We start from the raw sequence: 20,471 nt of genomic DNA on the forward strand, positions 1-20,471 counted from the left end.
GTGTCATGAGTTCTTTGACATCGACAGTGTCCAAAATGTTTTGGTGGACATGCATCAACGCAAGATGAGTAAGTCTTTTTTGTGTCATTGAGCTTCTCAACCACGTTTTCAGGCGTCTAGAGCAGAAAAAGAACGTTCTGATGATGCAGCTGAAACTGGGAGGCAAAGGCAGAGCTCCACGAATATTCGCGTTTCTTTGAAAAGATACGGGATAGTGTTTAAGGGTTTTGTTGCGATAATATCTCAGCAACCTTTTGAACGGATTTGCGGTTTTTCCACGTACAACATCGCTGAGCAAAGTAAGTTCCGTTTGTAGGCGATCTTTTCTGATGGCATCGGTCAAGTCAAGTCAATTTATTTTGTTTTAACAGCGCCATATATTAACAAATAATCAGAGTAAAATGTAATAAAATAAAATAGCAGGCTCATCTCAAGATAGCTGATACTTTACGTGAGTACTCAATTAGTCATTATTTGGCAAAGTAGTGGTAAGCATCACAAAATATTCGTTCGAAGCTAAAGTTGCCACTGCGACAACTACTAAGCTTATGGGTGACATATCTTCCGAGAACATTCAAGAGTAGGCTAGACTGCAAGAAAAGTCTCAGTAAGCTGATCTCAGTATCAGATCTTTCCTCATCGTTTGCACGGCTCAGAAGGGCCTTCTATCTGTTGGCTGCTGTAAGCAGATCCGCCTGGTCGAATTTTCGATCAAGCTCAGCTTGAACCAAATCAAGCGCTTCGATGTAGGCATTATTGCCGTTTCCACGCCCTTCTCCCGCAGACGACAAAGCATCCGATTCTTCTGTGTTACGAAATCGAGTTTTGATCACTCGGGGATCCTTTGGCGTCTTTAGGATGATTGAATCTTTATCCTCAGACTGGGAAAGCTTCTTGCAGAGCTTAATCCTGGCAGTTTCGCATAACTTACTTGTAGAGGCTTTGGATCACTGATGCAGGCCCGGTCACCGAGATTGACAGAGTGAAGTTTCCGATAGTTAAAGTCATGTTGCCGGGGAATTATTCCATCCATTAGATATGTCGCTGAATAGAGAGCAATCCTTAACGTGCGTTGCTCAAGCGCACACCCCGAGAGTCGAACCAGCGCCGCTTAATTTTGAAGTTTCTTCGTTCCAGAAGTCACGCGCTAACCAACTGAAATTGACAGACGCAAAGACGTTCGCTACTTTCATAAGCTTAGAAACGGATTCATCTTTTCTGAGATTTTTGATCCGTTCGCGGAGAATGGTATTGATTCCAAAGCTGAAGTAACAGAGATTTTCTTGCTTTGGAGCTGTCTTGCAACGGCTTCTGCAGGCCGAAAAACTTCGCCGCTGCAGGTAATCGCAAAATAAAACCGCATCGTGCGTGCTTGTTTTACCAAGCCAAATATGTTTGCAAGTGCGTCTCCTCCCATTGCACTATCTTCTGTCATGTCGGTCAGATATGACAAAGCAATATCATGTATTATTGTATTGTTCAGCAGTACGCGTGAAATGAAAACATTGCAGAATGATGTCCAATAAACGATGGACCACCGTGTTAGTAGGGAGGGTCGCTACGCTAGTACCGCTACCGTGAGGTGCTCCCTGTGATTGACGACTCTTTCTCGCGAATGATGAGCGCGACTGCACGTAACAGGAACTCGATTCCTCGTAGCAATTATTGTTCGAAATTTTTTCTAAAAACATGTTATGTACCTTAAATTGTAAGAATTTTCTAAGGGGGCTGAAGCAAATATTGAAAATTCCAGGGGGGGCTGCAGCCCCTTGAGCACCCCTACTTCCCGCGCCCCTGTCTCTACAGAAACGTGGCTAACCAGTCGTTGCTCACACAAGTCTTGGTAAGTCACTTGATATGTGTGAATTTCAACGCGAAGATGGACTTTCTTCAATTTCGTTTTAACAACAATGCAAGGATTATACTCTTTATTATCATAGCATGAACACAATGCTTGCTAAAGTGCGAGAATAAAGATACTGTACAATTCCAGTCACCATATGTAGGAGCCATCACAAAACCATACATTTAAAAAAAATTTGAGACAGACCCAGGCAACAAAATCCGTCATTTTTACATTGATTCAACGTTTGCAAACGTTGAATGTAAAAATAATGGATTTCGCTGTGGGGGAGTGCCACTGAAGTGATCTCGTAGATTTCTGAAGCAATATGCACAAGCTGCATTTATTAGAAGCAATTAAAACGGCTGAATGGTGTAGTGTAGGAAAAAGGCGGTTTAATTGATATATTTCCATTTGATTGATCCGCTATCTGGACCACATGGTTTGCACACAAAAGTTACTGGGAATTTAATGAATTCCGCGGGGTAACAATCAGAATCAAGTCACCATGCACAAGCTCTTACAATCTTACAAAAGCAGTGAAAAACTGAAAGGACACAAAAACTATTGAAGGAAAATGCACACAATTTAATGATCCAAAACAAATAAACTTCTAGACAAGAAAAACTGATTTCGAAAATTTTCAAACTCTGTTTTGTAAACTCAATCAATCTCCGCAGTCAAATCATTTTTGTCTCACTTCAGAGCTAAACAAGAATACATTAAAAAGCATTTTTACAATCACACTCGTCAAATATCGGTGCAAAGTTTTTACAACATAACGTCATTAAAAAAGTAACATAACATCAAACTAAACCGCATCGGTTGATTCCATGGTAGTGAAGACCAATGCAAACCAAAACACCAAGAACATTTTTCAACTACTGTGTTCCACCAGCCAAGAAATTAATGTTGAGATACTAAGCTGGTTCTGGTTTGTTGTGAAAAAGGTTTAAAGACAGCAATTTTAAAACAAAAGGAATTTCAAAAGAAAACAACCACTCCGTCACACGTGCCATCACAGATGACAAATGACAAAGTCCGTCACAGATGACAAAGTGTGGCAGGCTCGCCAGACAGCAAATCAGTCGCTTTTTACATTGACTCAACGTCTGCAAACGTTGAATCAATGTAAAAAGCTACTAACCACAGAAACAAGGTCAATTGCATTATGGACAGTGGCCATATCTATAAACATATTTACAAAAGCGCATTGTAACAACGTCAATTAAACCATATCATGATGTAACTTAAATCAAGTGCTGTCAACATGATTTCATTTGGCAACCGCAGTCACACTGAATTCAGATTACCAATAGCAAATAAAACTACTCTTTACTACATGTTGCTTTGTTAGCCCAGCCGGCAAAAGTTACATTTTTACATTGTCTGGCTACTTTGACACGATGTAAAAAAAGGCAACTTCTAGTGGCTGGGACGTACTGGATTAATAACAATTTACAAGCAGTTGAGCTTAGCAAAAAGATCTCAAGCTACGTAGCTGCCGTCATCTCTATTGCCGCCCAAAGAGAGGGAGTTGGTGTTGTCGTCGCCTCCCTTATAGACAAGAGCGTTAATGACCCGAGCGAGGTCCCCCTGGAAAGCGGCGAGGAGATCCTTGTTCATGTCGATGTCACAGAAACCCATGTCGATGAGTTGTTCCATAGGACCTGGGGTAAAAGGGAGGCCGTCATGGGTTGTTGGGGGTGTAGATGGTTGCTGTTGAGAGGGGTAGGCAGGGCTGGATGGAAAGCCGACTTGGAGGTCGGCAGGCTCGGGGGCTAGAGTGTATTCTTCTGTTTCATCAGCAGGAGGGTAGTAAATATGTGGCGCATCGATTTCCTCATTACGGTGATGGAATGAAGCTGAAAATCAAAAAAGTTATGTGATAACGCAAGTTGATCAATATCAATAGACCAACTTAGGACGGACTGAAGGAGGAAGATACGGAACAGAATGAGATGGAGAAAAGTGGTGAAAGTAATCGCTGCAAGGAACGAATTGGCTACCCCACTAGAGGGGAACAAACAGAATTTGGATGACGATAAACAAAAATATTTCTTACTTGAGCTTTCCAACGACAATCTGGCATCCCATGCTCGTTCTGAAGAGTGAGTCAACGGTTGAGGAATTTCCCCACTGCGTGGCTGAGGGATCGTCGTGCTGCATGGTTGAGGGGCTGTCACGCTTCTTGGTTGAGGGGCTGTTGCGCTACGTGATTTGGGAACTGTTGCGCTACGTGGTTGGGGGGCTGTTGCGCTATGTGGTTGAGGGGCTGTCGCGATACGTGGTTGGGGGGGTTGTGCGCTACGTGGTTGGGGAGCTGTTGCGTTACGTGGTTGGGGGGCTTGTGCGCTATGTGGTTGAGGGGCTGTTGCGATACGTGGTTGGGGGGCTTGTGCGCTAGGTGGTTGGGGAGCTGTTGCGATACGTGGTTGGGGGGATTGTGCGCTATGTGGTTGAGGGGCTGTTGCGATACGTGGTTGGGGGGCTTGTGCGCTATTTGGATCAGGGATCGTCGTGCTTGGTAGCTGAAAGTTTGCAGCACTGTGTGCTTGCAGACTCTTTTTGGGGTTCTCTTTAACCCATGGTTTGTTTGCATCAAGTACTCCTCTAGGGAGCGGAATGGGTGGTTTGTTGTAACCTTCAGTGTATTCTGAGACTGGACAGGGCTTGTCCATATCGAGAACGGACTGGGGCACAGAAAGAGGGGTCTGGGGGGAAAAAGGTTTGTCAAGATCAATGACAGATTGTGGCACTGGGATGGGACATGGCGCCACCAGCTGGGCAACAGACGATTGGGTCAAAATTGAAGGGTTCGCGATATCTTCAAGTGGTTTTGAATTCTCTTCCTTGACCAGGGGGGACTTTTTGTCGGCTTCGGATTCATTTCTTTGTCTCTCATTGAGTACTTCGACAAGTTTTCTCCTGTTCATATCGTCCTCATTGTTCCTGCTTGCATCTTTTTCTTCTTCGCTGGTTTCGCGATTTAGTTCACTGTCTTCCATGGATAGGACGTGCTCTTCTTCTATCAGAGTTGAGTTTGATTGGAGGCTGCTTGAGTTTTCTTCGTCTAACCAAAAATTGCAAGAACGTTAAAACGATTTCGTCGTGAAAATTATATGAGTTTGTATGAAATTAACATAGCGTACCACAGTCACAGAAGATATGTAATAATACGTTGACCTTGACTAATTGTTAGCCAATAATTGTCCTTTCGTCATTCAAAAAGTGTAAAAACTTTTTAAAAAAGTTCCATTATAAAAATTACTTTTTCTCACCTATATCCACAGGACTCTCAAATTCAGCCAAAGGTTTTGTGGTGTCAAAGCATCCAGGAAGAGGAATGACTTCAAAGTCGCTCATCATGCTGCTGCTGTCGTCAGCATCCAATTCCTGCTGTCTCTTCTCTTGACTCGAAGTGTTGGAGATTACTTCTTCCGCTTCAGACATGCTCGTGTCTTCTTCTTGTCTTGCAACCTAAAAACAATCCAAAGGTTCATGACTTAGTTGAGCACTCAAATACTCCTCATCATGAAATACTAAACAGTAAGACAGGTTGTTGAAATTGCTGTATATAGGTTTAATTTTCTATTTTAGATAGCAATCCTTCAAAGCTTTCATGCGGTAAGATTAGGACGATTTGGTACTCACGTGATCTACGAGATTCTCTTCGTCATCGACATCGAGTGACGTGAAACCAGTGATCGCTTCTTCAAAGCTGTCTCTCTCCACAGTATCATGGGATTGAGGTTGTTCCAACTGGTAAAGGTCATCTTCTTCACTGCTGTCTTCTATCGTTTGAAAAAAAAAACGTATTAATTTATCGTTGTGTAGGAATGTTTTCAGTGTTTGTTTTTGTTTTATTAGTTAAGCCTAAAAAAAGGAAATCAAAATAAAACTTACAAAATATGGCGTACGATATGGTATGAGTTTGATATGGCAATTATACAATGAGAATGTAAGCGATCTTTCTGTAAAATGACAATTAAACTCGTATTTTGCCAAAATGGTGAAAAGCTTAGTTGATGCAACTTCGGATAAACCCTCGGCCCCAGAAGTTCACATGACGACGACCCAGAAAATCAGTCATTTTTTACATTGATTCAACGTCTGAATGTAAAAAGGACTGATTAAGTAGACCAAGTTAATGGGTCAATGCACATACCAGCTTGTTGCTCTTCCGTTGCTACACTTGAGCGTAGTGTAGGTGTGTCGTGGACTTGACTTGAATCAACGCTCGATTCTGCTTTAAAATCTGGTAACAAATGCGCAAGTTTGATTATTTGTTTTGTTAAAAAAAATGAAATTAAAAACTTTTAACCTACAAATTATCGATTCAACATTTAAAGATCATGGATTTATGTGATATATTACACTCAACACACCAGTGAGAGCTGGCTACGGCTCTATAAAGAGATCATCATTGTATTAATATATGAAAACATAACATTTAGTTAGTTTATGGTGAAGTAGCTCTACGATAAGTTGGTATTTCTTTTCATTCATCTGCTGCACGGAAGCTTGAAAACATACAGCACTTAAACACAAAAACTCAAGTGATTTTTACACAGAAATATTGTCCTGTGACAGACAACAAATCTAGAAGATTGAGTAGTGAGTACATTCTCCAAAAGGGGCGGGAACATGATAGGCTGTTGCACTAGTATGCTACTACATTGTGCAACTCGTGAACGGAAATGTTGGTAACACCTCACGGTGTGTCACGATTATAAACGGTGATCTAGTTTTGACATGTATCCTCAGCACCTATTCTTGACTCTTGAGGTTGTAGATTATCCCATTGTTCGGTATCAATAGTTGTTTCTGACGTCATTTTGAGTGAAAGGTTTTTTCTGCATTTGCAAGTGTGAAGACACAAGATCGGAACAAACCACTGTGAAGTGTGAACCTGACATGCGATGCGCATTGTCTTTAACTAAGCCGCGAATTAAACTGCTGGCTTCAAGAAAGCTGCTACATCCTTCTCATTAATGCGAGGAAAAGTAGATTTTGATCCACTTTATCTATTGGTTTATGTATGATGGAAAATAAAAAATACACTTGGTTTGTTTTAAAATCCAAATATGTAAAATTTATGTAGTACAGTATGACTTTGATTTATGTTTTAAAAGAGAAAAGGGGGGCATAAATTATTACAGGTGACGTCAAGGGGGGAACAGTCTAAAAAATATAAGAACTCCTGGCTTAGATACTTCTCAGCCCAAGACTAAAGAGTGGAATTGCATACAGGTTTGAGAAGCAACATGATGGAGCTACCAAGCTTAAGTCTCACCCGGTGTGGTTGTTGTTTCAGGCGATCGTGCGCTTGCTGGTGTACGTTCCTGCGTCTCCATGACCTCTCCATGAGCTGGATGTGTGCTTGATGGGAACTGGCTAGACTCCAAAGAATACTCTGGAAGATGAACAGTGTGAAATAAATTAAGTGGCCTTAATGAGTCGTAGAATTTAAGTCACGCAATCACGGGATCACCACATGATGCCACGTGATTGCCGAGACGTTTTGCACAAACAATTATGATGAAACTTCTCTGAAATCATTTAAACTAATGCGAAGAAACTATTTCTGCAAGCTGAAAAAGAAACTACAGTGCGTTTTTAACTTTCACCACTGCATGACACTTTAACACATACATGTCACAATGTATACAAAGTCTCGACACATACAAAGTCTCGATGACTAAAACAACAAAAACACTTTACCCTCTTTGAAACAATCAAAGTCACCTGATATATAAGTACATTATGCCATATACGTGCGGTAATAATTGCTCTACTGAGATAACTTTCACGTTTAAAAACTACAACTTGCACTGCTTTGAGGGATGGAAAAAACACCGTGTTTTTAACACAAAATAGCGATTCGATTTATGCCAAACAAGCAACGTCACGATCACGTGATTTTCTGATAAGCAACGTCACGATCACGTGATTTTCTGATTCGAAAACTTCGCTTTCAAATATGTCTGAATATTTAAGATGTCAGAACTTCCCGGATCTAAACTGTAGATTTAAAGGCCCAGCTTAACATTGAGGCACGACGCGGAAGATCCCAAACAGCAAAAACCATCTGTAGACGTTGAATCAATGTAAAAATGGCAGATTTTGGTGTTTGGGATTGTTATGAAAAGCTGTCATACCTGCAGTGTGGGATGATGCGATTGAGGACAACATGCTCATGGACGGCTGGTCATCTCTGTGAAACTGTTCACGAGTGTTTACATACACACTGCAGCAGATCCTGTCAAATTTAAGAACAAAATTACGCTGCAACGTTTTCTAAATTTTTTAATCAACGATAAACTTTTTGGGCTGATTTTGAATCGGCATTCGTTTTTTTCAAGCACGACGGATTTTTCAAATGTTATGGGACTGGGAGCTATAACGTTCTGTAATAATGCTTTGAAACGAAAACTAATGAAATAATATATGTTGCCGAATGTTTTGCGACAAAGTCAAACCAAAAATGTAAATATACCCTATTAAAAATGTGCTCATAAAACAGGAAAGCTTTTTTAAAATTAGCGTTAGAAATACGTTTCACCTCTGATGGAACTTCGCTGTTGACCAGAATTATTTACAACGAACATAAATTTTATTCCAGAATGTTCTCTGCAGCGATTAGGGTATTGCCAACAAGGTAGTGTGATAGGCGAATCGCAATGTCGCTACAATGTCGATAGATGATGAAAAGTTTGCGTGATAAAAAGTAAAATTGAGATAAACAACAGCAATGATTGTTTAGCTTGAGTATGAGATAAAGCTTTTACCTTGGACCAAACAATTTTCCATTGTGTGACAATCTCCATGCAGATGCGTATGTGCAGGGAAAGTCGGGGGCAGTATGACTGACAGCAATGACAGCTACGCAGTTAGATTCTGTTGGCGGGACAGGAGCACAATTGTCTTCTGGACCAAAGTCGTGAAGAGGTCTGTTCTCTTTGACCGATACGGACTCTTCTTTCGGCTCCTGTTCGAGAGAAGCGTTCATCTCGAGCCGCTTTTCAGGAGTTTCTTCGAGAAGCTTCAGCTGGATGAGAAATAGAAAATTGTATTTTGTGATCCATAACATCAGATTGATGCATAATTTTACCGTGTGAAGCAGCAAATAAATGCATGTATTCGTAACAGCTTTGTCTGTCAAAAGCCAGGTGAGTACGTCTGCAGATCGAGACGTTGAATCAATGTAAAGAACGAATGATTTGCTGTCTGGCAACTGCTTTGCCGAGATATATCCGCTGCTTTTCACGGGTGCCGAACCGTGGTCCTCGGATGTCGGTCGGACGATCTCACCATTTCGCCACGCAGCAGAAAGTCAAAATGTTTCAGTTAAAGCAACCAGTTGTCAACGAGTACAGCAGAAAGCCTATTCTTGTAGCAAAGAAACTCAGCAGTAGTTCAGCAGTCACTTGGCACCTCACAATACAGCCACCAATTGTCAAATATATCCATTATGCTGTGTTGAACGTAAACAGTCCATGGAAAGTCTTTTGTCGTTGTTCTAATTCTAAGTTTGTTTCAATTCTACATATAGAATATAGATGCAATGCTACTAAACGTCCAGCATGGGCAAATCAACTTTAAGCTACAAGAATTTGGCAATTTTGCACGAGACTCAAACGAAGCCCACTTAAAATAAGAGTTTTAAAATTCACATTGATCGTAAAATCAAGAAATCTACTAACGCATTTCGGATATTAAACCCATACAATTATGCCAACACACAACTATAGCCGGTAGTTCCATGTACTTCCCCTGTGGGTTTTCACTTGCTGGGGGACATTTTGTAGCGTTTGTAGCCGTGTTTTACTACAAGACGGGGTAAAGTTTTCTTTATCTGTTGACGACCAAACAAAAAAATAAAATATCCAAATTAGTGAAAATTGTTTTTTCCACTGCATACTAACTGAGATGTGTGACTAAAAAAGATGTATTATGTATATTAAAACTCCAACAGACCAAAATTATCAAGTGAAAATAAAGTAAAAATTTCCTTCAGGTTAAAATAAAAATATTAAAATAGCTTCAAGCACGATACAAAGTTTGGTCACACTCCAGTGGTTCAGACAGCGCAACTATGACGAAAAAAGAATTAAAAAGTAAATGTAAAAAAAGAAACTTTTTGCCTGGATTTGGCACTTTGGCCTTGAAAAACAAGGCCGTATTTTTTCGAATGAATACTAAACCCAGGTTCGCAAAATTGATGGCAAAACGACTGTTCATACCAAAGGAAATTTAGGCTTGTTCAAAACTAACAGCTATCAATGGAAGTTCGGCTATGAGATTAGACTCCATGGTTTTAAAAGCAATTCAAGCGTATAATTTTGCAATACAACACGTCACGAAGCAACAATTGGGGCGTAACCACAAAGTTTGACTTCAAGCCTTGGTGTTTAATGTAATTCCTTCGGGGAAATTTTTGTCAAACTGACGACTCTCTTCAGTTGTCAATTTCCTGGTTTAATTTGAATCTTAAAAGCTGTTAGATGTTCCAATACAACATAATCAACATTTAACTGGTTGGTTTCTTTTAAAAACAAAACATTCAATTGCTCAGCCTTGATAGAAACTAGACAGCAAATACAATTTATACCCGTACGGAACGAAAAATCTTTTTCATAAATTAATTATTAACCTAATGTTAATAAGATGGCATTTACAAAAAGCAAGCCCAAGATCGAGTATACGTTGAAAAGAAATCTTTGACGTAAGATCAACATCTTTGAATGTTGTATTTTCATCTAAGGTACAACAAAATATGTGCTGACAGTAAACAACATCTGAAATGTCAGGTTATGTAGGCTATTATATTTGTTTACACAGGTCTTCAATATTCGACGCTGATGAAACAATGCCATATGGTAACATCAGTAATTAGCAATGGGACTGCGCACCTCTACTATGTGGTTCCATTTGGCCGTTCCTTCGTTTTTGAGAACCCAATATTTGACAAATTGCTGACCAGCCAAGACGCAATTTTCGTTCGTTAGATTCTCGCATATGAGGGTTGCAGAATATTTTCTGAAACAGAACAATGCAAAAGCTAACGGAAAATATTTCATGCAACAACACAAAATTTGAAAAGACAAACAAAATTCTTCAAAAGCCGCCAGCATAGGTCACACACCAACACTTTTGTGGCCAACGCTGCAATTCTGGCACCTCGTTCCGCCTGAGTGGTCGCAATGACGCTCTGTGACGTTCGCTCAAGTTGCACATAGCCAACTTCAACAACACGAGCCCCGGTGGAAAATTAAAATTGAAACAAGGGAAAAAAGAAGCTGATACCTACTGTAGTTATTTTTCACTACGACTACAATAACCTAAAACATGTGCAATCGTAAGCATATCATTAACAGAAACAAAATATTAACATTGATGTTAAGAATGTCAGAAAGCATTAGATACAATATTATATTAAAGACACGAATACTATATTATATCAAAGAGATATTGATACATATAAACCTTGCATCTTATGGTTTTGCACAAAAATGAAATGACGTCTGTATGTGTGCATAATTTGTTTGTTTAAAAATCCACAGGGGATGCAATTTTAGGCAGATTTTACCTGCAAAAATTGCATTGGTAAAAAAACAACCAGCCCTTGCTGCAAACTCTGCCAGTCTGCTGTGATAACAACCGTCACGGTGGCGTGACATAACGTCAGCAGAAACTATGTAGGAAAAGACATACGTGACAACCGACAAACACACCACAACAGCCACAACAATAACAGGACTAGAGATACATGGCTGCTGGAAGGCGATGCCTCTCACACATGCTAAAATTTAATACAGTATACATTAGTTTGATGTGGTCAACGTTTCATTTATTAAAACGAAGGCATACTTCAACTCAATCAGTAAATCTGTCCTTTTTGCATTGATTCATCGTCTGCAGACGTTTAATCAATGCAAAATATACAGCTGAACCATACATCATATATAAGAGCCATATATTTTGAATTGCAGAGGAGGAAACAAATAGAATACTTCTTCAATACATTGGTCAACAGTAAACATGTATGAAGATGTTTCATGTTTTTAATGCACTGATTGTTAGCATAATTAATTATTGTGAAACGCAGTAGTGAGCCATTAAAGTAGTGGAGTGGACGAGTGGTTCTAAAACTTTTTCAGCATGAGGCACACAAAACAAAAAAATTCACTCATCCTTACTTTAATACAAAGTTATTTTAAAAAAGTTATTCTACAAATTTTAACACGATGGATGTTTGCCTGCTGATTTACGCGACAATCACTTGACGCGACAACTACTCGCATTATATCGGCAAGGCAGTGGATGAATAGTTGAATACAATAATATTGTCATTTATTTACTTTAAAATGGATAGGGTGCAGTCAAGCTCCAATATCAAGTTTTCAACATAAAATATTTATTCTGTAACTTTTATCCCAATACTCTAGCCAAAATTCAGCCAGATAAATTATCTTACAATTTAACTGATTATTATCAAAGACAAGACGAGAACAACTTCTTTAAGAAATAACATCTCACCATCAATTGTAATATGAAATTATTGCGCAATATACAATTATAAATGTAATAGCTCAAGTGGTGACGCGTCATAGCCACGTGACGCAATAGTGAGAAAACAAATATATAACGTCACATGACCTCACGAAATCGTTCAAACGTTGGGAAAACACCATCGACAACATTATCTAGAGACTAGACAAATTTTTCACTTTTCTAATCTCGCTGCAGAGCAATATTAAAAAAATACCCATTCAACCACAAGTCCAATTCTAATGCAAAGTTTTCAAAAGTTTATACCTTGCTTGCTGGGGTGAACTTCCAGTCATCATCAAGTCGGTTGGTGATGTGACTCTGGCTTGCTGATTTAACTTTTTGAGCTCCCTTGCTGCTTTCATTTCTTCCCGAAGTGACCTAAACAATGAATTCTTTAAATGCTACTACTTACCTTAAAAACTGTAACTTCAATTATTTAGGCTTAAAAATCTCTTGACACGTAAAATCATTGATACCTTTTCGTCGTATGAAAAGATTCAAAAGAAAACTATTAAAACTGGCCGTTATCAATGCAAATGAATTTGTTAGTCTTTAGAAGCATGGCTAACCATCACTACACAGATAGCGAAATCCGTCATTTGTACATTGATTCAACGTCTGCAGACTTTGAATCAATGTAAAACGACGGGTGTTGCTGTGCGGGTAGTCATCCTACGATGACCTCCATTTTGTCGGCTTCAGATAGCTTTGTTAATTTAACATGATTTTGCTATCATTGCGGAAAGATAACTCAATCAGATCTAAATAACGATACTTAGAAATTTCAAGAAAATAAAGTATCTTCTGACAGGTGTCAAACCCACAACAATGCTTGATATGAACGACTCGGTTACATGTCTTGTAATGCAAAGAAATTTATTCTCACACGAGTCAGTTCAATCATATATTGCTAAAATCGATTTCGATCAGCTAGAAGCTAGATCATCTTCAGTTAAGCTAAGCTTATTCAAATAGAATCTATTTCTATTTTATATTCTTTGAATAAGCTTAGCTTAACTGAAGATGATCTAGCTTCTAGCTGATCGAAATTGATTTTAGCAATATATGATTGAACTGACTCGTGTGAGAATAAATTTCTTTGCATTACTTAGAAATTTATTTCAAAGACAAATATAGTTGAGGAAAACGTACTTTATTTCATTCTTGATTTGTTTCGGAGTTCTTGGTCCTTCAAGTGTCAAGTCCGCGGTTGATCGGCACATTCTCTGCTCTGGATGGACAAACAAATTTGAAATTCAACTTTGTTAATAAAGTTAAAACCTACGCGAAAAAACAGCTGAAAAAAATTAACAAACGAAAGACCAGAAACTGAAATAATTGTACCAAACAGAAGAGAAGGCTTTCGCTTTGACAGGAACAATCTCTTGTGTTGAATTGACACAGAGTGCAGAATGCCATACATGGTAAGCGATTTTATGGCGACGTGAAGGCTGCCAAGGCAGACGTGCATCGGGTGGTTTGACGTAATGCTGGCCATGTGGGAGATTTTATACTTTGTTAAAATCTACCGAAAGCTTACTTGCCTGGATTTTGTAAGACACTTTCACGCAGTTCACTTCTAAATACAGACAATTCTTGTGATATTGCCATTCGAACCTCCTGTTGAAAAGAAATGATATGACAGTTATATTTTGTGATGCAATACATTAAACGTTATAACCTTTCAGCTCTGATAATAAGTACCGGTACAATAAGTAACCGGTATACTTGAAAATATTAAATATATGTACGATACCTCTTTAATTTTATGTAAAATCTCATCACGACTTGTTAAGTTTGTTTGGGTCTCTTCTGATGCTTGCTGCTGCTGAGACGGAGATTGGCTTGAAATTTCTGTGCTCGAATTCTGTTCTTTTGATGGTGACGAAGAAGGATTTCCGCTTGCTGAGGTGCCAGCGATCTCTTTAGTCGTAATTTTGCGGAGTTTACCATCTTTGGGTGGTCTACTAGAATCTGTCTTGGCCGGCATCTGTGGGACTTCTTTAGGGTGATCGGGGTTATCGTCTACCAAAGATTCAGTGGAGGCCGAAACAGATTGCCTAAAGAGCACACAGAAATAAACTATCAAATTTAAACCGCTTTGACAACGTACAACTTGTCTGACTGTGATCTAGAAAAGTAAGTAGTGGTTAGAATCACACAATCTCTTACATGCTGATCTCGGCGGATTCGTCGGCTTCACCAAATCGTAGACTTTCGGAATTAAAAGCTGACCTCACTGCTCTGCTAGCCCAATCAGTAACATCAGCAACTGCAGCTCTTGCAAGCTGAAAATCATTAATATGTTATTAGCCAACCAGTTACACCAGGGTTACATCAACACATTGGTCAATGTTTGATGAGTTACAGTCACCTGACTGTTTGAACAATAGAAAAAGTATATATGCCCAACTTTTTTTTACATATGACGTGGTTCAATAATTATGGTAAACTTGATGATTAAATCTCCTGATTTAAAAAATTGAAAGAATCTATATAGCTTTAGAATTAAAGACAGACGATAGTTAGTTAGTTACCGAACCTTTCATAAAATAACTTTAATTAAAGCAATATGAGAAAGTAACACAATCTATAAATTGACTTCGCTGCAGAGACTTCGCCGCACACATGCATGGTTTCACAAGTATATTTTGTCTGTCAAACAGAATCCTCTTTTAGAATTTATATGTTTACACAAGTGAAAAGTGTTGCTTTGATGAGTTTTAAAGTTTTCGCAAAGACAGTTTTCCTTCTACCTCTATTAATAGCAAAAAAATATCACGACATTTTGTAAATGTGCAAGAACTTTCGTATTTCCATAAAGTACACATCAAACACCCGGAAACGCCATGTAAAAAGCACAACGTCAACAGTCAACACACCTCAATATGTGGTGTTGTTCTCGCAGCACTTCTACTTGAACCCGATGAACTGGACTGAGACTTTCGGGGTGGGATAACGGGGGGTGTTCTCTTTTGCATTTGTACATGTAGTACATCACTGTTTTGTCTAGCAACCTGTAGAAGGATCATTTTATTGTTTCATGTATTATCCTTTGGTTGCACATTAAAAATTAGTAACATAAACGAAATGAAACTATAACTGAGAACAACAGAACTCCCAGTTCACCATATGTATTGAAATATCCTCATTCTCAATTGGCTGACGTGCATTCGTTTAGCAAGGTAGCTAGCTTATGCTGCAATGCCATATGCTTAGTTTTACCAAAGAAAACAAAACTAGATAACACGGTCACAGAAACATTTTAACCTGAACATAAGACAGGGCCTAAAGCATCGTATTGGAAACATTCCAAATTAAAATTATGATTTTGTCTACTAAAGTGAAAACCTATATATATACATACTTAATTGGCGTGCACACTGACAACACATTATTTTTTTATGATTACAGCAACTAGTATAATCCAGTTCATAACTGTTATTTTGCACATTTTGTTTCAAACGTTCTCACGAAGTACATTGCCAAGTCTTTGTACAAAGCATTACAAGATATAGTAAGTATAGTATCAAAATAAAAACCTGTAAAAACATTTATATTCTGCTTTATCCTCACCAAAGAGGCTTTGGTTTTATACGCACAACGCAGGGTGAACAGAAAGTCCTTGGACCAACTTACGAACAATTTATTAATAAAAATTATATAAAATTTTATCAAAAAGTATCACAATGAAAGCTTACAATAGGCTACTAGAAATAAATTTATTAATTTACAAAGTAGCCGCCCTTCACATGGATAACTCTCTCAATTCTTTATCGGAAGTTTTCGTTCAAGGCACTTAGCTCATCCTGGGGTATTTTGGCCCATTTCCGCAGTCCTGAGTGATTGCTTCGGAGCATCAACACTTGGGTGAGCAACGGAACAAGTCTTTGCCTCCAATAACGACCACACTCAAAAGTACATGGAATTCAAATCAGGCAATCAGGGAGGCCACATTTCCTTGCTCCAGAAGGCGGTAAACTGTTCTCACAGAATCTTTAATATCTGCTGAAGACTTTGCATAAATTCTATCATTCTGATTTTTGAACTGAGCTTCAATTGTGAAGAGCTTTTCGTCTTAAAACATGATCTCTTGCCCTGCCACGCCTGTCTTCAGTTCTCTAAGAATCTGTGCTCTTTCAAGTCTCTTTTGCTTTTGAAGAGGTGTAAGGAGCTATAGTTTTCTCAGCTGGTAAGGAGACAACTGAAGATCCTTTTCCACAATGGTTCTCAATGAAGTGTTACTAACATTCATGTCTTTGGCCATTTGACGGATGAATCTGTTTGGGTTTCTTCTCACATTCTCAGCCTTTACCACTTTCGATCTTTGTTCGAGCAATGTGAGGTCTTCCACTTCTAGGACGATATTCAGATGTACCAAGTTCCTTAAATCTATTCATAACATGGTAAATGGTGGATTTGGCAACTTTTAAGAGCTTAATGATCTCAAAGTTGGTTTTCCCTACGCGACGGAGTTGGATGATGGCTTCTCTTGGGCTCATTTTAGATTTTACAATTAGACTTAAATTTTAGAAAGTTTAGCAAGATATTTAGCATATTAAAAGGCGTATATATAAGTAACATTCAACATAAATACAATCAATCAATACGGTATTACAAAAAGTGCTCAATGCCAAGCAAAAAGCCAAGCAGAGCAAATTACATCAAATTAATATAGTTATTAATCTCTAAAACCTCTACAGCCTGTTTCACCTTAAAAGGGGGATCATCAGAAGGTCCTTAATTCAATATGATTAATTAATAAATAATAATCATACAGTAAAATGAAAAAAAATCCAAAGGTTGTCTGTTCACCATGTAGAAAGCGTCAGTGCATTTGTTGTAGTACTGTACCACAATCGCTTTAACCTACAGGGAAATCCCCTAATCATTTTATGTTGGTGGAAGTGATGACACATAAGTACAGTACCAACGCAGATATGGTCAACAAGACAGGCAGCCATATCACATGACACTTTTCAATGGCACTATTGGTAATATGACTCATAGACACAAGACAGCAACAACGCAAATATTTTCTTCATCATTTTTGACCAGTGTAGCAAAATACACTTTTGCAAGCACAACATTCAATGCTTACCTTCAAGGCTTCTTCAAATGCTTCTGCAACCCAAAAACAAAGTTTGTAAGTTTTGTTTTAAAAAACATACAATGAAAGTTTATACATGAAAATAAGTAGTAAACAAAATCAGTTAGGTTCGGAAATCTGTATAATTTATTGATAAAGATTTTGCCACCATAAAGGCGGCTTCTTCAGTATCTTAATTCAAATGGACTCATTATATAATTATGTTTGCAGATGGTCTGTGAGCAAGCTATGTTCATATACAATAGGTGATTAAGACTACCATAGACAGTTATCTCAAGTTGAGATACAGTGTTTCCAGGTAACCAAAATGCACACATATGTTTTACAGTCCTACAAATTTAATGTCCTGAGCATTAGCATTTAATATGTTGTCTTACTGCAATTAGAATATAATTACCTTGACTGTCTAATATTATAGTATCTTCTTCTTGGTCAGTATAAGTAAAACTTGGGATATCTTTATAGTCAAATTTAACTTGAAGCTGAAAACACAAATGTTGTTTCTGTGAAAATGAACAAAATACACAAAACAAGCCTCTAAGCTCCTTAATTTTTCCGCGAGCAAGCATGGCCTATCGGAAATTCCTAGCGACCAAATGCTGATTTCCAGCAGCCCAGCCCAAAAAAATCCGTTAAAAATTTCTGTTTTTAAAAACGCGTTAGTATCATATTTTAGCATTTACTCATGTAAAAACAACGTAAACAAGGCCCTGAAACATATTTGCAGTTGTAAAATGCACTGCTTCGATACAGTGCTTGCCTAGTAGTGCAGAGCTAGTCATTGATTTTTTGTAGATTGACACTCAGACTTGTTGCAAAACTTTTATCAGCAATATTTCTTGGCGGCGTGTGAGATTTCAACTTCAACAATCGGCTTACGGAAGTCCGCGACCAAACATGTCCTACCGGCGCGGTAGTTTCGAAGGCCATTTAACAGCCAATGAGAGCTTAGAGACCTGCCAGAAACAATCCAATACCACTAGCCCACTACAGTCCACAACGTTTTGCAGCTTCAACAAAATGCAGACCAGGCCTATACATTTATGATTAGCAATAGAAATGGTGGATTACTTTCCAGAATGGACCGTTTAGGAGAATTTGATTCGGCAAAGCCGATTCAGAAAAATCCTAGTTTGGAAACAGCCGTTTCAGAGAATACTGATTCAATGATTTCTTAAATCCAGCGACGACTTTTGTTTATATATTTAGACAATTTATAGGGATCATTTGGGTCAGAATGGCCCGTTTCGGTGAGTCCGATTCGGTGAGTACGATTCGGTGAGTACGATTCGGTGAGTCCGATCCCTTAACGGGGGATTTTTTCAATTTTTTTTTTAATTATTGGGTACCGTAGCCTAATTATCATTGCCGTTTTAGGGTTAGGGGTTAGGAACTCACCGAATCAGACTCACCGAATCGGACTCACCGAATAGAAGCAGACTCCATTTGGGTAGGCGGTTTCTGTGTTTACCATACCCATGCAAACGAGAAAGTTATTATTCCAGCAAGGTAAATGTAAATAAGCTGCTACCTTGGGAATATAGGCTATAGTGATATCTAGCAAATTTAGTTGAGACATTTTCGCTTAAACTTCATTTGATGACACTCTATTGTTAATCACGAAACACTGTTTTTATTTTTTCACCGAGACTTTATTTGATTAACCTCTATGATAAGTTAATTATTTTTAATAAACAGATATGGCAATGAGATTTTCAAAATCTCCAAAAAAGGCTTTCTCCAAATTGGATTCTCCGAATAGCAGCAGACTGATTACATTCACAATTCACATCTTAATCAGTCAAAAGAATTGATTTCAAATTATGCCAAAGTCAATACTGAATAAGCAGAGGCTTGTATCTGGTATAATCAACATGCAAATAATATGAACGGGTCTTATGCACTAAAAACTTGTAAAAAGCAAAATTTGTCAACAATAATATCAAAACGAAGGTAGCTGGAAAAGTTAAGTGTGAAAAATGCCCTCAAGCATGAAAAGTTCACACAGCTGTTACACTAGATAGAAATTGAGAAAGCAACCAATCATTGAAATAAAATAAAAATAGAAAGTTAATGAACTTGGTTAGAATTCATTTGCAGTTGAAAAATCCCAACAAGCATTTTTACAATCTGACTATTATAGGAACATTGACAACAGTGTGAATTATAATAGACCACTAAATCAATAGACTTACCATCACAGAAACATCCTGCCAACTGAAATCATAAGACAAATTCAAAATATTTGTGTCTCCATCGTTGTTGACAACAATGATGTATGTTTTGCCAGGTGTATTCTGGCCTGTGTAGCTCTCCATAGTGTAAACTAGTGGCAAAAAATTCAAAAGAACAATCAACAATAATTGTATTACATTTACAATATCAAATCTGAAATGTTAAATTGCATTGAAGTGTTTTCATTTCTGAAATACAAGAACAGATTAAAAATCATCAAATGAAACACATTCATTTGGAAAGTAAAAAACTAACGTTCCGGAAGCTAATCTTCTGGAAATCCACCACTGTTTACAAGGGTCTGCTACTATTCGACGAGTCCGATTCGGCAAGTTCCCTATTCGGCGAGAGCCTTTTTCGGCAAGTGTCCTATTCGGCGAGTTTTTGAAAATCTAATGACGCCTTCTGCAAATCCAACGATTGAATATTATTGAATATTCAGACATTAAATCAATGTAAAAATGAACTGTTAAGCTAACTGGGTTCTTGGAACAAATCGAAGGGCTTCTGTAAATGTTTCTCAGTTTCAACGTATTCGCAACTCCTGCCCCACGCTTCCGGCACCCCTGCTTCTGCATTATTGTGTCTCGGCTATACAGCCGACTAATTGGATATGCAGGCTTATGGGTAATTGCAGGCTTATGGGTAACCCCCTAATGTGACTTTAGGGCTTATTCGACATTGTTTATGAGTAATTTGACATGCGTGCAACCAATTTCATCCCCT

The 20,471-nt window shown here is 38.3% G+C and overlaps 1 protein-coding gene across 1 annotated transcript; it reads right to left on the reverse strand.

The window, feature by feature from the left end:
* Positions 1-1,894: 1,894 nt before the first annotated feature.
* On the reverse strand, positions 1,895-19,924 carry LOC145774314 (uncharacterized). Its single transcript, XM_082585529.1, has 18 exons — positions 19,706-19,924; positions 17,908-17,992; positions 17,502-17,524; positions 15,283-15,417; positions 14,573-14,688; positions 14,157-14,460; positions 13,945-14,020; positions 13,553-13,631; positions 12,665-12,778; positions 10,759-10,885; positions 8,635-8,894; positions 8,005-8,105; positions 7,140-7,259; positions 6,012-6,101; positions 5,498-5,637; positions 5,125-5,323; positions 3,909-4,916; positions 1,895-3,708 (listed from the first exon to the last, which is right to left on the reverse strand). Exons 1-18 carry the CDS (start codon positions 19,826-19,828, stop codon positions 3,332-3,334), a joined length of 3,477 nt encoding a protein of 1,158 aa, XP_082441655.1. The 5' UTR covers positions 19,829-19,924; the 3' UTR covers positions 1,895-3,331.
* Positions 19,925-20,471: the final 547 nt, after the last annotated feature.

This window comes from Aplidium turbinatum, chromosome 7, assembly GCF_918807975.1.
Source record: "Aplidium turbinatum chromosome 7, kaAplTurb1.1, whole genome shotgun sequence".
NCBI classification, from domain to species: domain Eukaryota; kingdom Metazoa; phylum Chordata; class Ascidiacea; order Aplousobranchia; family Polyclinidae; genus Aplidium; species Aplidium turbinatum.

Excerpts from the sequence above, each read along its gene's own strand:
- LOC145774314 (XM_082585529.1), bottom strand. The coding sequence starts at position 19,828 with ATGGAGAGCTACACAGGCCAGAATACACCTGGCAAAACATACATCATT. Across the intron at positions 5,638-6,011 it reads AACGGAAGAGCAACAAGCTG|AAGACAGCAGTGAAGAAGAT; the intron begins GTATGTGCATTG and ends TTCAAACGATAG. Across the intron at positions 4,917-5,124 it reads TGAGAGTCCTGTGGATATAG|ACGAAGAAAACTCAAGCAGC; the intron begins GTGAGAAAAAGT and ends ATTTTTGGTTAG.